The sequence below is a fragment of the Pleuronectes platessa genome, chromosome 20 (assembly GCF_947347685.1).
Source record: "Pleuronectes platessa chromosome 20, fPlePla1.1, whole genome shotgun sequence".
Taxonomy (NCBI): domain Eukaryota; kingdom Metazoa; phylum Chordata; class Actinopteri; order Pleuronectiformes; family Pleuronectidae; genus Pleuronectes; species Pleuronectes platessa.
Genome location: NC_070645.1, coordinates 8,650,278 through 8,665,330, shown reverse-complemented (window position 1 = coordinate 8,665,330; position 15,053 = coordinate 8,650,278). Strand labels below are relative to the sequence as shown.

The following is a 15,053-nucleotide window of genomic DNA, read 5'->3' as shown; positions in this document are numbered from 1 at the left end:
TACGTCTGTTATTCTCACATCTGTTCAGCTAGTTCAATAAGACAGTATGAGCTCATACATGTGAGACTTGTTGTTATTCTCTCTCTCTCTCTCTCTCTCTCTCTCTCTCTCTCTCTCTCTCTCTCTCTCTCTCTCTCTCTCTCTCTCTCTCTCTCTCTCTCTCTCTCTCTGCTGCCTCACTGCGGCCGTCGCTCTAACGTACGTGACGTCGCTTCCTCTCCCCCCCTTCTCTCTCCCCCTCTCTCTATCCAACATGGCGCAGGAAGCAGGTCGCTAATGGAAGTCTGAGGGATTTACCCTACCTTCTGTGCGTGCGTGCGTTTGGCGTTGATGTCCGTCTGTGCGGGGCCGTGCGGCGGTGGACGTCCGTGAGGGGGGGAAACTTCATCTCTGCTCGAGGCCGGCTGCAGCCCCCCTCCTCACACCCCCTCTCCCCCTCCCTCCCTCGGGACCAGGCACACACACACCGACCGACACACACCTCGCCCCAAATTCCGGTGCGACATGTTCGAGGGCAAAAAGACGAAAAACATGTTCCTCACACGCGCTCTGGAGAAGATCCTGGCCGACAAGGAGGTGAAGAAGGCGCATCACTCCCAGCTGCGCAAAGCCTGCGAGGTGGCACTGGGTGAGTTGTGTTGTTTTTCCCCCCTCAGCTTCACATTTGAGACACGTCATTCACCCGGTTCACTTATGATCCGCCACCGGGCTCTCATCCCGCAGAAGCAGCGTCGCGGCGTTCGGGGAGGGCAACACAACCCGTGAGCTAGCTTAGCCTGCCTGCCGCCGCTAGCTTCCCGTCTCCGCTCGCCCTGCGTTTGGGATTCAGCAGAAACGTCTAAGTGTTTAATTGACGTGGCGCAGGGGGGCTAAAGTGGACACGGCTCCGTGTTAACCACCGGGGGTGGAGGTGGTGGGGGTGTTAGCGATGCTGCGAAACTGTGGTGGCGACCAGGGCTCAGGGCCGAGCAGCGGACAAAAGTTGCATCCGCCTTCTGGGTAAAGCTAACGGGCGAGCACAACACGAGCAGCCGCTGAGCTTGACACGCTTCCATCCCGACTGTGTGTTCTGTGAGGCTCGATCCCTCCAGAGGTGACATGTCCGCGTCTCTTCCTGGTGCGGGAGGGACGTGGGGCGGCTATAACTAGGGTTAGGGTTGGATGACATCTTCATGTTGTGTTTTGTATTTTTAATGTGTTGATCGGTTGTGGTCGTTAAATAAACTGGACCCTCATCTTCTCTGTTGTGCTGTGACACGACACGTGAAGCCGGGACAGAGGCGAGAAGAAGGTGACAGCTGTCAATACTCCTTAGCACCTTCGTGCTACATCAGACAAGCGGAAATGATACTGAGCTTCCGGTCAGAACTTCGATCTACAACACAAGGCATACTTTGGTTCGGTTAAACTACCACATTAAAGACATAAAATGTGTTAAATAATATTAAATTAGACAAAACAGACTTTATTTGTCTCATAGCATGTTTTTGTCATTCATAAAAAAGACCAGGAAGGTATTGTTACATTAACCATGCTTTTATTTTGAAGTCAACATAATTTAACATCCGGCTTTATTCCAAATACATGTAGTAACTTAGTGGAACTATTAGTTAGCAGGTGTATTAACATGTCATAAAGAGTGACTGATGGTAATAAACACAGAATAATTAAAATGTTTAACGCAGAAATTCATAAATGATCACGGCAGATGATGGTTTTATAATAATAACAATATACCTAAGTTATTTAACACCTTTCAATATAAAGTTACAAGATACTTTGACCCATGTAAATTAAAAGCAATCAGAAAATCACAAAGCATGAGGCAACATTGAAGCACATATAAGAGAGAAAAGAGTGACGACAAAATGAAATTAAACATTTAAAATGATTAAGAGAGTCGTTAAGATCTAAGTTTCGGTTAAAAAATTGTAAATTAGGATTGAAGGGGAATTCAAAGACCTTTATTTATATATATATATATATATATATATATATATATATATGTTAGGGTTATATATATATATATATATATATATATATATATATATATATATATATATATATATATAGATTTCTTTAGTTGTACTTTTTCACCTGTTCCCTATCTTGGAACAAACAGGGTTTGTTCCTGCGCTGGGGAGTAACCTGACTCTGCCAGAGAAACAGTGAGTCCATGTTGCGCAGCAGCCAATCATCCTACCTGTCTCTTCAGTCGCTGCCTCTATCAACACAGTCATGTTTTGTGGGCCGTTGCAATGGCCCTGAAGGCTAAATACACCAAAGATGTTTGTCTAATCTTGCTCTGATGTTTTGCAAGGTCAGCTCTGCCATACATATCTTACATTCCTCTGCACACTTGGGGAGTGTAATGGGTGAGGCTTCATTGAAGGAGTTGAGGTCTGTGTGGTAAGGACTTAAAGGGAAACTACACCCCACATCTGAATTTGATCCTCTGGTGATTTGTGACTTGTTTAACTGGGAAGTGGAACATTTAGACTTGAAGTTTAGACTCAAAGTGCTATAATCATCGGGTGACACACCTTTGTGCATTGTAAATCAATTATTCACTCACGGTTACTGAGTCTCATATAGTCGGCTATTTAAGTAGTTGTTCTGTTGTTCTAAATATGTTCAGATACAGCATCAGAACAAGCCACTGATACTGCTGCAAATTCAGAGGATGCATCGGAGAGTATACGAGTGTAAGTACCGGTCGGATACCACGTCTTGAAAGTACATCAGTTTCGGCCAGATAAATCTGCAGTTTTTTTTCCAGGAAATAACTTCTTTGACCAAGAAGTAAACAAAGTCCCAATATTAGAATAAGTATCGTAAAGAGAGAAATGGTATCAGAACAACTCTATTATCGGTTGTACGTCTACTTTAACAAGCAACATTGGTCACTCAGTCTGTGGTCGTGGTTTGTTTGCAGGTTAGGTCAGGAAAAACCTTTTACCATAACAGTTGAGCTCAGCAATACATTCATATATATACTAAATGAGAATCTTAGCAATGAGCTAGCAGCAGTACATAAGTAGTGCATATAAAACCGAGTGGTTGACCCAGTATACTGAGTGACTTACATAATCCTCTCTGGCTCTTGGGGCTCTGAGACATCTCAGAGAGCGTGCCTGTACCAGAGTCTCTTTTTGCCTGTCACTCACTGTCTCCCTGTTGTAGAGGTTTGAATTATTCCTTGTATAGCAGTCACTTTTATGTAGTCCTTTGTGTGTTGTTGTCAAAGCTGGTAGTGAGTCAATGCATATTTGAGATGCGTATAGGACAGAGGTGAAAGGTTCTAGCTAGGCTACATTTGCTGGACAGTCCACCCTCACCAACTGACGGGACATAGACCAAAGTAAAAAGTATCCGTCAAATTTATTTTTTTTCTCAAAGATGTTCCATCTTTTTAGGTAGTTAATATCACACTGATCTTTTCAGCAAGTTTGTTATTTGACCTAAAAGATGCGGCCCCACACCACTATGACTATTGTGCAGACTCCTAATGAAGTCACCAGCTCAAGATGGCAGCGCTCAGATATTTTAGCTTCACTTTGGATCAACGAGAGAAAGTGGACACGCGTCGTCCATCTTTATTTATGGTCTATGTTTCTCAAACACTCCAAACTGTCACAGAGGCAGGATCCTATTATCTTTAGATCTCACCGTCGTCGTCTTTGAGAGGAGCCGTCTGATACCAAGGATCAGAACAAGCGTAAGACTGACAGTTAACTCAATAGCCTCTTTTATATAAGACAGCCTGTTCTATTGCCTTTAGGAAGATCTATTTTTTTATGTTGCATTGCTTGTTTTCATTGAACCATACAAAGCTGGCATAGTGCTGCCCTGTTTGTGATTTTAAGATAGCATGCTGCCGTTCCAGAATCAGAGGTGTGACGGGCATCTTTTTTGTAGAACAGCGAGGTGGAATAAAGGTGCCACATTCCCACCTTTTACAGGCTGTATAAAAGGGGCTGATATGTCAAAGGCCCACAGGCTGTATCTGCCCAGCACAGGCTTTAATTCATTGTTATGATCCCAAAGTGCTAGCCTCGTAAGATGCTGCCCGTGCGGGTTGGTCCTCTCTGATGTGAAAATTTCATATGGCTTCGCTGTTGCTGAGAAAGTGGTAGTGTGAATGTAACAAGCTAAATCAGGGGACTCTGTACAAGCTTAAGAGGAGGGACAACTTGTTTCCAAGCTTGTAGCCACTCGAGGGGTAGAGTCCCGCTGAGCATGTTTCTCATTATCTCTTCCCTCGAGGTGCATGATCCTGGGGTCAGCTGCAGAGGTTACTGCAACCTTGAAACCTGTTGATGCCTCCTTTCAAAAATTCAAGGAAGGCATTTTTTGTTGCCTGCAGCTGGATATTCTTCTTACATATTGGAGACAGCAACTCTGTTTTTTTCCTTGTCACGGAACACTGATGATAAATTTGTTCAACACCTGTGGCTGTAGCTGAACTTCAGGGACCTGTATGTTGTAGTGTGGTGAGAGTAATGTATATACAGTATATAGTGTTATAATGACATTCTACTCAGACTCCCGGGACTGACTGAAGTGACATATTGTTTTCACCCTGGTCGGAAAATCTAGATGCACAATATGATGATCTGGATATTAACTATTAAACAGTTATGGGTAATGTGGACAAGCTAATTCTTTGTAAAAGTTATTGTATTGTCTCTGTCAATATATGACATTTAAATCACATATAAAGAAATCTAAGTTTGTTGGCACAGAGCTACATGGGAACTTCTTTGAATACTTCTTCATTTCTACCTGATCAAATCTATTATATAGTACCATTTCCTTCCTGTTGTGGTCCACTAACTCTTCAGAAAACAACCACTGGGCTCGTCAGCTCATTAGATGCTTTATTTTCTTCATCAGGATCTTGTTTACTTTTGCTGGGTCCCACTGGGTGGGTAAGATGCAGTTCGCTCATCTGAGGTGATTTAGATTTTAAAAGGGGATACATGAGAGTATGGTAAATTATGAATGTAATGCCAGTTTTTGTTTTTTTCGTCTTTTGAGCCAGTCATGTGGTCCGTTGTTAGCTCGCTCTGAGGTACTGACAGTTTGAGTAGCTGTGGTGCATTCCTGATGGTCTGAGTGGCTTGACATGCATTAAATCTGAATGCTTTGCAACAAGAGCTGGTTGTGAGAGAGGAATTTACAATAAACCAGGAGCAAGCAGCGACTGACTCTGGGCGTGCAACAATTGTATGTTTGATTGTTGGCAAGATTACACAAAAACAACAGTTTTCCATGAAACTTGGAGTAAGGATGCAGCATTGCTCAGGGAAGAACTCATTAAATTGAAGTGTGGACCCAGAATTTTCTTTTATTCACTTTCTTTTACAATGCGAGATAGGACTTTTATAAATATTTTCCCTCTTTTCCCAGGGAGTAATTCATGGATCTTGATGAAAAGCAATCTGGCATATTTAGGGAACTGATAAGTGTGTGAGATTTGGTGCAGCTTGTTTTGAGTTAAGTGGACTGTAGCTCTACTGAGTGCCATTCCACTTTTATAGTGTAAAGCAGTTGTTTAAACTTTTATGTATATACTCTAGCTCCTAAACTTGTATCAAATATTCTAATTTCAATAATTCAAAGTCAAAATATGTCTCAGATGATTTGTCGTCTTAGTTAAATTCAGAGAATTACAAACAGAAATCTCAAAGATCTGTGTGAATCAGTTTTTTCATTAAGTTATGCTAAACTCAAGATGCAGATTCTTTCACCCACCATTTATTAAATTCTTCTTCCCCTAACTTTCAGCACAAGCACAAACCATATTGTTCGACAGGTTTAACTACAGCTACCACCTCCAAGCATTTATAGCATCACTGTAGCAAAAATATTTTCTCATCCAAGCTCATAAGAACCTGGAGTAAAATCTGTTTACACAGACATGATCAACAAGCTGTTCTTTTGCACCGAACTCAAGGGCACTGGAGGCATGGGCCACCTTTTCATTTAGAGTATGCAAACCTGGCAGAGAATCTAACGGGAAAAATGCACCTCTCATCAATAAGGATGGTGAACACATGCTGCTCCATGATAAGCGGCACCAAAGCCACCACATGCTCACCCATGATAAGCAGCAGGCTATAAATGGTCCCAGTTTTAATTAAGTTTTTTTACCACGATTCCCCAACGACCCATACTACAGCTCATCCAAAATATGAAGTGTACAGGAGATGGCTGTACTTTTACTGAATAATGAAAGTCTTCCTGATTTGTGTACCTGTTAACTTTTTTTTTTACCACCATGCTTCATATTCCTGACAGAAATGTACAAGATGAATTCTGATTTCCATTCAGCAGAGGCACTCCAGGTAGCCTACTGATGAAAGGGGCAGCACTGCTGGAGATGAGATAGCGTAAATGATGGAGGAGATTGCAGCTGCATTTTATTTGACTTTATTTGTCATGGTGCAGTAAATGTTAATGGCACTAAATGATTTACCCTAAGGTTGTTATACTGTCTGACTGCAAACTGATATCAGATATATGTGCATGTGTGCCAAGTTCAAATTCCTTGATCCATACTTTGATCCATAGTTGAAACACAAGCAAAGGAAGTGAGATAACAACTCGTCAAGTGGACTTGTTTTGTGGCAGTATCAAAAACCTAAGGACAGAACCCAACCATTAGGATTTTATTGGTGGCTTTAGTCAAGTATTTTGGATAAATTTCCGATACCATAATAACTGCCAATATATATGTAATTCCTAAGCCCTTGTGTAAATTCATGTAATTTATACATGATATTTAACCAAACGTTTTTTAAATAACCACAAATGAAAAACATAACATATACAATGTATATATAATATATATATAGAACTTTAAAAAATAATATTTTAAACATAAAAGAACATCTCTTTTTTATATATTGACTGCATATTTGCCAAGACGCTGCAAATGACGGTGAAGGTGATTACCGATGTGTATATTCATGTCAATGTTTTTCATTGTTAAGTTTTAGCACTAGATGTCTCACGCAGTTGGATGGAACAGGGCAAGAAGTCCTAGTTTTTTAATATGTTAAAATTCACATTAATATGTTGAGATAATCTCTTTCGCAATCAACTCTACTGCTTGATTTCCTTGAAGTAAAGGGAGAGATGAGATAGGGTGAGGCCACGTGCCAGGTTTCTGTCTCCTTTGTCCCCTCCAGACCGAGTGCAGACGCTGAGGCTGCCTGTAACCCCAAAGGTTGACCGCTGTATAGATAATGAGCAATGGATAGTCGACGTGGAAGCACCAGTGCCTGCTCTGAAAGTATTAAAAAATTGTTTCGTCTATATGAAGAAGATACTTCAGGTGTTAGATGAGCCTATTTTTGTACCCTTAAGCATTGTTAATTTTCTTCTTTTTATGGTTCTTTATATATATTTTTTGAACTGATACCTCCATACATAATACATGATTGTTCTCCACGGTGGCCTCCTCTGGTCCTTGGACAGGTGATTCATTAATTATAACGCAAACAGATCTCTCTCTCTCTCTCTCTCTCTCTCTCTCTCTCTCTCCCCCCCCCCCCCTCTCCCTCTCAATCTCCATTCTCTCTATATTCAGTGATTACGATAACAATTGTGCTTCGGATGACTCAGCTGCTCATGAAATAACGTTATTTAATAAATTATTTGAACAAGCCGTCTCATGAAGGAAAAGCAACATCTTGTAGACTGGTTAGCAAACACGGCTAACATGCCTTCCACATTCTGTACACACATTTCACAGCAGGTTCTTCCAAATGTCAGGTGATAAATTGCTAATAGTACAAAAGGGTAAAAATGTCGAAGGCACTACAGGGCTATGATGTGCTCCAGTTCACCAGCTCTCCAATGTCACTGTGAAGGGAAATGCACTGCCAGAGGCTTGAAACTCAGAGTCTGTTGCACAAATGTGTCCAAACAGATCCTGTCTGTTTGTTTGTTGTTTTGTTTTGAATCAAGATTACACCAAATAAAAACTACTGAACGAATGACAACAAAACTTAGTGAAAGGATCAGGGTCAGGAAAGAATCGATAGCTCAGCGGCATTCAGGAATTTCACAGTTTTCTCAGGGAAGAATCCATGGATCTTGATTTTCATTTTACAAAACCAAAGAGAATGGAAATTTCTGTTTGTCTGAAAGAAAAGTGAAGAAGTGAGATGGTTGTGAAAACCTCATGTAGCCTCACATGGACTTTTTACTGCATCGTGACTTCCCGCTAAACATGCAGGGAACTCATCGTCAGCAGGTATGATGAGAAGGGTCACTGTGAATGAATTTAGGAGGAGGCCGTTCTCAGTACTCATATTTATCCTCCATTGATTTGCTATTAATCTCCAGCTTGTGCAGCACGGTGCTGCACAGTAATAATAACCCAATTTCAGAGGTCTGAAGGTACAATAGAGTCAGACTGGAGAAGTGCTAAATCATGTATCTAGAGTGGAATTATTAAAGATGAATTCATTTAAATAAAAAAACCCGCAGTAATGAAGTCCTAGGGGAGGCCATACACTTTGTGACTTTTTCGCCTTGATTCAGCAATCGGAGTCAGACCAGTGATTATTAGGCTTATGCAAGTGTGAGCGAGTTGAACACACACACGTACACATACATGCCTGCGCACACACATGACCGCACACACGATTGGGTAGCCCAGACAACCTCTGGCAGTGTTTCCTTCTTCCCCTCCAAATGTAATTACTGCTGTGCAACCTTTCCTTTCAGCCTGCACAATGGAAATGTCATGGGTCCGATTTTTCTCAGGCTCTCCCTGGTGGAGGGCCCGGCCCCTTAGTTTGTTAGTAGGTGGAGGTGGACACCTACGCACTGATTCATCCATAGATTGGCCTATTTTAACAGTGCGAAGCTACAATGATTTTATTATTATGCCTGTTGTTTACATATTTTTATTGAGCGCTGTTTCATGCTTAATGAATCCACCAGAGATGCTACAGTATAATGTTGTCAGTCTAGATAGTGGAGTAAATCTTTGACTCTGTAAGGAGATCAAACTTAGATCATCACAAAGTAAACAAATGTGAATCTGAGTCCTGATGCTCTTTCTTGTGTTTCCTCAGTTTATTTCTCTCATCCTCTCCTGCTTAAGTCATGCCGTCAGTGGTCCATATCTTGAGACCCACAGTCACTGGAACCACAAGCAGTCTGGTTCTGGATTGAATTTTAGCTGATCGCAGCGTACAGATTGCTTCGTGCCATCCGCTGGTTTGATGCCAGATGCAGATGGGCTCTAGAGGCTCTTTGAAATGGAAATGGCACTGCAGGATGGGGGGGGGGTTACCCTTTCTCTCAGTCTCCAGTTCCTTGCTCAGGTGATGACTCAGACTGAGTCAGAGACTGACCTTTAACCTCTTGTGTGTGTTTTTGTGTGTCTTTGTAGAGATTGCTGGAAACACAATAGAAAGGAGTGTTATCTAGGATGCATTGAAATATCTAAACCCTTCGTTCCCTCTCTCCTTCCATTCGTCCATCCTTCTGTGCTGCACGCTTTTAATATATAAAAACTAAACGTGTCCCATTACAGTGTTATGATCACACCTTACCAGTATTCTGTCAGTGTGCAAAATGTACACACCAACTGGTTGAGAAACAGGTTTATGCAGCTGGTTTGTTTTTGGAAACCAGCCTCGTCGTCTTCGTCCCTGCTTTCTCTCACATTGTCCCTTTTCCCTCCTCACTCTTTGTCTGAACTCGCTGTCACTTCCCAGCGATGCTGTTTTCTTGCTGCTAGTCCTGTGACGTACTGTCTCCAGAGAGCCGTGTGTTTATCTCTCTCCCTCTCTCCGGCAGGGCAGCCGTGTGCAAGCTCTGCTGTGTCTTAATTGATAAAACGCTCGAGCTCTCACGAGAAATTTGGTGTGTTTGCATGTGTTAGAAAAGAGTGTGTTTGTGCACACTCGTTTGATTGTGATTCGATGTGTGAACATCTTGCTGGCAGAATGTCTCCTTATTGAATTAGTGTTGATCCAATGGCTTAGTCAGCAAGAGTATTTGGTCCAGGTGGGTGCAGCATCCTAGGCTTGTCATAGCATGGCTCTACCTGCAGCTCACACTGTTGCAGTTTACACTAAATGCTGATGGCAATCATATGATCCTACTGGATTCAGTGGATCAGATTCATGACAGCTGTTGCATGTTTTCAGATGCACTTGCTGCTGGTTGAAAACCACATTAGACATGTTTTATACACAACAGGTGCTAAAGGTGCTATGATGCCACTATAATCCCCAGCAGACTGTCTAATTGGCTAGGAGTGTGTTTTTCCTTACCATCATACATTGTTTATCCCGGAGTTTGAAGCACAGACAGGCAAAGCCACGGGTAAAGCAAATATATGACGCAATTAAAAGGTGACATTGAACATTGCGGGAAAAAAGTTACTTTTTACATCTTTTAAAAACAATTAAAGACATTTGTGATGCAGCCTACATTTTCCTAAGGGCATTGGCCAGCTAAGTGTATCATACCAAATTAGATTGTGGCAGAGCACTTGTGTCAAAGTTAAACCTTCTCCGTACAAGTGTATAGTGGTCGCAAGCTTTGGCAAATTTCAGATATTTACGTTATAATAAATATCAGGACAGTGCAATCTCACTACGAGTCAGAAGATATAAGATGATAAACTGTATGATTTCCAGTGTTTAGGGTACAATGGTCGCAAACCTCACTTTGTGCTCATGACATTTGCGTAATGCACTGCTGTGTGACACACATTTACATGAACCCAGACACACCCAGGGAGGAGAGCGGGCCTGCGATTCCAGTGTTAATGGTTCTGGCTAGCTGAGGTCCCTGTGGGGCTAACGCTCCCATTAGGGTGCTATATGCAGCTGCTGGTTGAGGAATGCTTTGTCACGTCATTTGGGCATGGTGGCATCCAGGAGGATGACTCAGGCACAAGTTAACCCTGCAAGCAGTGAGAGACCGGGGGGAGGCTGTTTTGTTGATCTGAGTTACTCTGAAAGCCTCTCAGCTTGTAGGTGTTAATGGATGTTGTATTTTCTTAAATGAATCATCATGTGTTGTAGCTGAACTCAAATAGCTCACATAGTAAAGTCTAAAGCCTGAAACATGCTTCTGCGACTGCGTCTGCGTCTTTTCACGCCGCTGTGGCGCAAGACTCGTTGTCATTCATGCTTCCCCAACCGTTGCGCGTCTTACAAAGCAATTCCGCGCCAGAACACTAGGCGGAGTAATGCTTTTTGTCGAAGACGACCTGAGAGACGCCTTCTTTGTGGGTGTGGCAATCGTTGTTGACTGTTTATTTACCTTCTACCAGTCGTGTTCTCCATTACAAACAGACGGTGAACCATGGCAGAGAGTGTATTCACGATTCCAACCGAACAACAATTGGTTGAGATGGAGCTGCTGGACATTGAAGAGCAACTTCTTATAATTAGTCATCAGGAAAAGCGACTGGAGTTCTTCCCGGTTGTCCATTCTTCTTTTTAAAATCTTCCGTTGTTTCTGCCTGTATTATGGGGCATGAAACCGGAAATGCAGCTCCAGAAGGGATGTAGAGCAGACCAATCACAGCCTTGCGGGCTGAGTGAGCTTGCGGAGCTTTGCCGTAAATTTTAGAAAAGTGGGGCGACGCCCGTCAGCACGTAAGAAGGGATACATAAGCACGTAAGGGACCCGGAAGGGCTCTTGCGCTTACGGGCCCGTGAAAACGCAGAAGCATGTTTCAGGCTTAAGTCTCTATAGTGTTTATTTATTCAGTGAAAACTGTAATGGATATGTATGCACATCTTTTAGCAACACTATTTACATTCATCCAGATACACAAACACATGTTTGAGCCATTAGAGTGTACACTGCAATTCTTCAGGGATTTTGGTAGTAGCTGACTACGCCATTGTACGGCTGATGTTGAAGCCATGATCAGATTTGCTGTAGCTCAGTGTAAGTGTGATTGAAGGGATCACTGATAAGCCCCTTTGACACAGGTTTCATATGAAGCACCGACAAAACCTGTCTCTGCTCGTTGTCAAGTTCACCGATTTAGTGAGATGTCGCTGTCTCTCTGTCTAGATCAGGCTGTTTATCCCACCATCACAGTCAGACCCTGTCCTCTGAAGCTGTGAAGTTGAGATGCCTTTTCATCTTAGAATCATAGCTTCCTATCTCCTAGGAGTCTGTGTAGAACTCCCATAGCGTACAGTCTGAGACACATGTGCACCTGTAGAAGTGAGTTTCTGCTCATTTGGTTCTTTTGCGTGAGCCGACTTCAGGCCTGAGGTGCTGATGCTTGTGATGTCATCAACATCTCATGTATTTTTCATATGCAGTCTTGTGCTGTTGGTGTCCTATATCAGCCTTTGCTACACTGAGGCTCTGAGGCTATTGTGTTAACTTTAATAAGTCTGCAGCCAAGGCCGCTGGACGGGGATGTTTTTGCAGAGTTGTCTTCACTTGACATTGATAGATGCAATAATAAATACGACTCTATGGAGGATTTGTTTCATGGTTAGCAGCGACTTACATGGTTGTCATGTTCTGTAGATTGTAGCTGTGGCTGTAGGGCTGGATGTTTGCTAAATTCTTTTTTTATTTCCCTATGTAGGGGACAAAGGTTGTTAATATTGTAGATGCTACAGTATAATTTGCTATGGGGGGAAGTACCTGACTGGAAAGTGAGTATGCATCCGGCTGTATTCATGCATGTCCATTTTGTGCTCTTGCTAGCTCATGGAAATCTTCCCCTCCCCTCCCCTCCCTCGCCTTCATCCAGGCTCGGAGACCGCACTCACTCCAGAGCGGAGTGCAGAAATGATTAACCAGTTTGTGACTGACCCTCTCCACAGCTTAGAGGCAGCTTTAGGGGGCCCTTGGATAGACGACAACCCCTGGGTGTATGGGATTCCATACAAACTGAAACCAGAGTAAAAGGCTCATACTTTAAGTATCTGGAGTGACTCTGGTCAGGACTGGAGGGGTAGGCTGGTCTTTGTGGACACTGCAGTCGGGTTAAAGAACTCATCTGCAGAAGTAGCTCTTTACAATATTACACCAGAGAAATGGGAAATGTGTTAGACCCAAATGCAGGCCTGACATGTCTGTCTCCATGGGGGATTTGGCACCCGGACATTAATGCTCATTAACGTCTTACTGTCATCTACTGTAAGGATCTGGGTCAAAGTCAGGGTAAGAGGAAAAAGTATCCTGATGATGAGGAGAACTCTTTGAGATTCAGGGCTTAGCAGGCTGCTGGCAAACATTATGTCGCTCTGTGTTGAGGTCTGGTCTGGGCTACAGCTCACACAAGAGCAGGATGTCTCCCTCTAATGTATCTGGTCAGGGAAATAGGTGTGTCATGTGTGCCACTTCCTCACTGGTGTTTAGCGAAGGCAGTATTAGAGTGTTTGAGAGTTTTTGAGAGCAGCATCCTGAGGGGGCTGTAAATGCAGATGTATTCTTGCTCTCATCTGCTGAAGCACCAACTCAGCATAATGTATAGCAGAAATCAATCTTGTAATTCAATACACATTTTTATTGAATGTATACAATTAAAAATGATATCTATATATTCATGATGGTTTATTTATTCACATTGCAATGCAAGGCATATCCCAGTCAGGTCAGGTTGTTTGAAGGGTTTCTAATACCTATGTTACACCAAAATTATCGGATATACGCTGGATTTTCTGTGCTTGAAAATGAGAATCTGTTTTGCCATCGTTGCATCTTGCGTGATATGAAGGAGAAGAAAATGAAGACAAAAGCCAGACCTTCGTGGGTATTAGTGGAAAATGGGTTTTATATGCTCATTGTCTCAGTTTGCAGTGGTATTTTCAAAACAGTATTTGAGCTTGTTTGAAAATATGCCTTGTTTCACATTTTCAAACTGACACTAGTTGATTCTCCAAAACCCTGATCCTATTTTCATGTGGACTCGTTAGATTGAAAAGTGATGGGCCATTTGGTTTTATCTGCATCAATGTCGTCCTGTGTGGAGGAGGCTTCACCCCCTCTACCAAGCTAACGCTAATGCTGCTGCTGCTGCTGTTGTTCTCTTCTTTGATCAGACCCAGGTCCTGGGACAAATCAGAACACAGAACACGGCAACTTCAAGGTCGACAATGTTTAGTATATGAGAGAGGAGGTGGAGGGACTCGGTTAATAAGTGACAGAAGGCTGCCATTTCCTGGTTCATGGTAACATATACAGGAATTAGAAATCAGTATGTTTCACTAAGTATTTAAAGAAAGCAAACTTGACAGTTGCTTGGATTACATGTATACATGCTAAGTCAGAACTTGGCACTTTGATATTATTTGTATTTCTTAAAGTGTTTTATTTAACCATGTAGTGTTGCACTATGGAAACGGTTACTTTATCTCAGTTTGACTGTAAGGCCGTCATAAGGAATCCATGTTTACAACGTTCAATCAAATTTAAAGGGTAAAAAAAAACATTCTTTATGTAGATTTTGTGACCATATCATTATCTGGATTGTAAATTACTCCACAGGTAATCCTGGTTTTAACTGACAAATATTCCCATATCCTATGTCAATTATACGTTGGGCCACTTTTGTGTACATTTCTAGTAAAACAGCCCACAAAGGTTTCTCAGTATCCTATGCCTTGGAATTATTCAGGCAGCTATTTTTAGACACTTGACAGACTGTGATCAGCCATTTTTGATGAAGATATCTAATCTAAGTTGGTGAAAATGAGATTCATATCAATAAATAATAGTTAAGGTTTGTGTGTGTGTGTGTGTTTTTAAGCTCCACTCAGCTATCTGCGCCTGCTTTCTGGCATCTGTCTGCCCCGTCTGTGTTGGTGTGGGTGTGGGTGTGTGTGTGTGTGTGTGTGTGTGTGTGATTTGAAACCGGCAGCCGACAGATCAGTCGCGAATCGGCAGCTTTAATCTGTGGCTCGTTTCAGTTTCAGTTCAGTCCCAGGAGAACCCAGCACATACATATCCAGCTACTCTTTCTCATCATCAACATCACCACCGCTCACCAATGCTCTACAGATTCACTATTCAAATCCTAGCGTGATCATTCC

At 42.4% G+C, this 15,053-nt stretch overlaps 1 protein-coding gene across 2 annotated transcripts in view; it reads left to right on the top strand.

The window, feature by feature from the left end:
- Nucleotides 1-234: 234 nt before the first annotated feature.
- arfgef1 (ADP-ribosylation factor guanine nucleotide-exchange factor 1 (brefeldin A-inhibited)) overlaps nt 235-15,053 on the top strand; it is a 47,401-nt gene continuing 32,582 nt past the window's right edge. For both annotated transcript variants that reach the window (XM_053412211.1, XM_053412210.1), the window contains exon 1: nt 235-628. In XM_053412211.1, the coding sequence (XP_053268186.1) occupies nt 505-628 (124 nt within the window). In that variant the 5' untranslated portion in view covers nt 235-504. The remainder of the gene's footprint in view (nt 629-15,053) is intronic.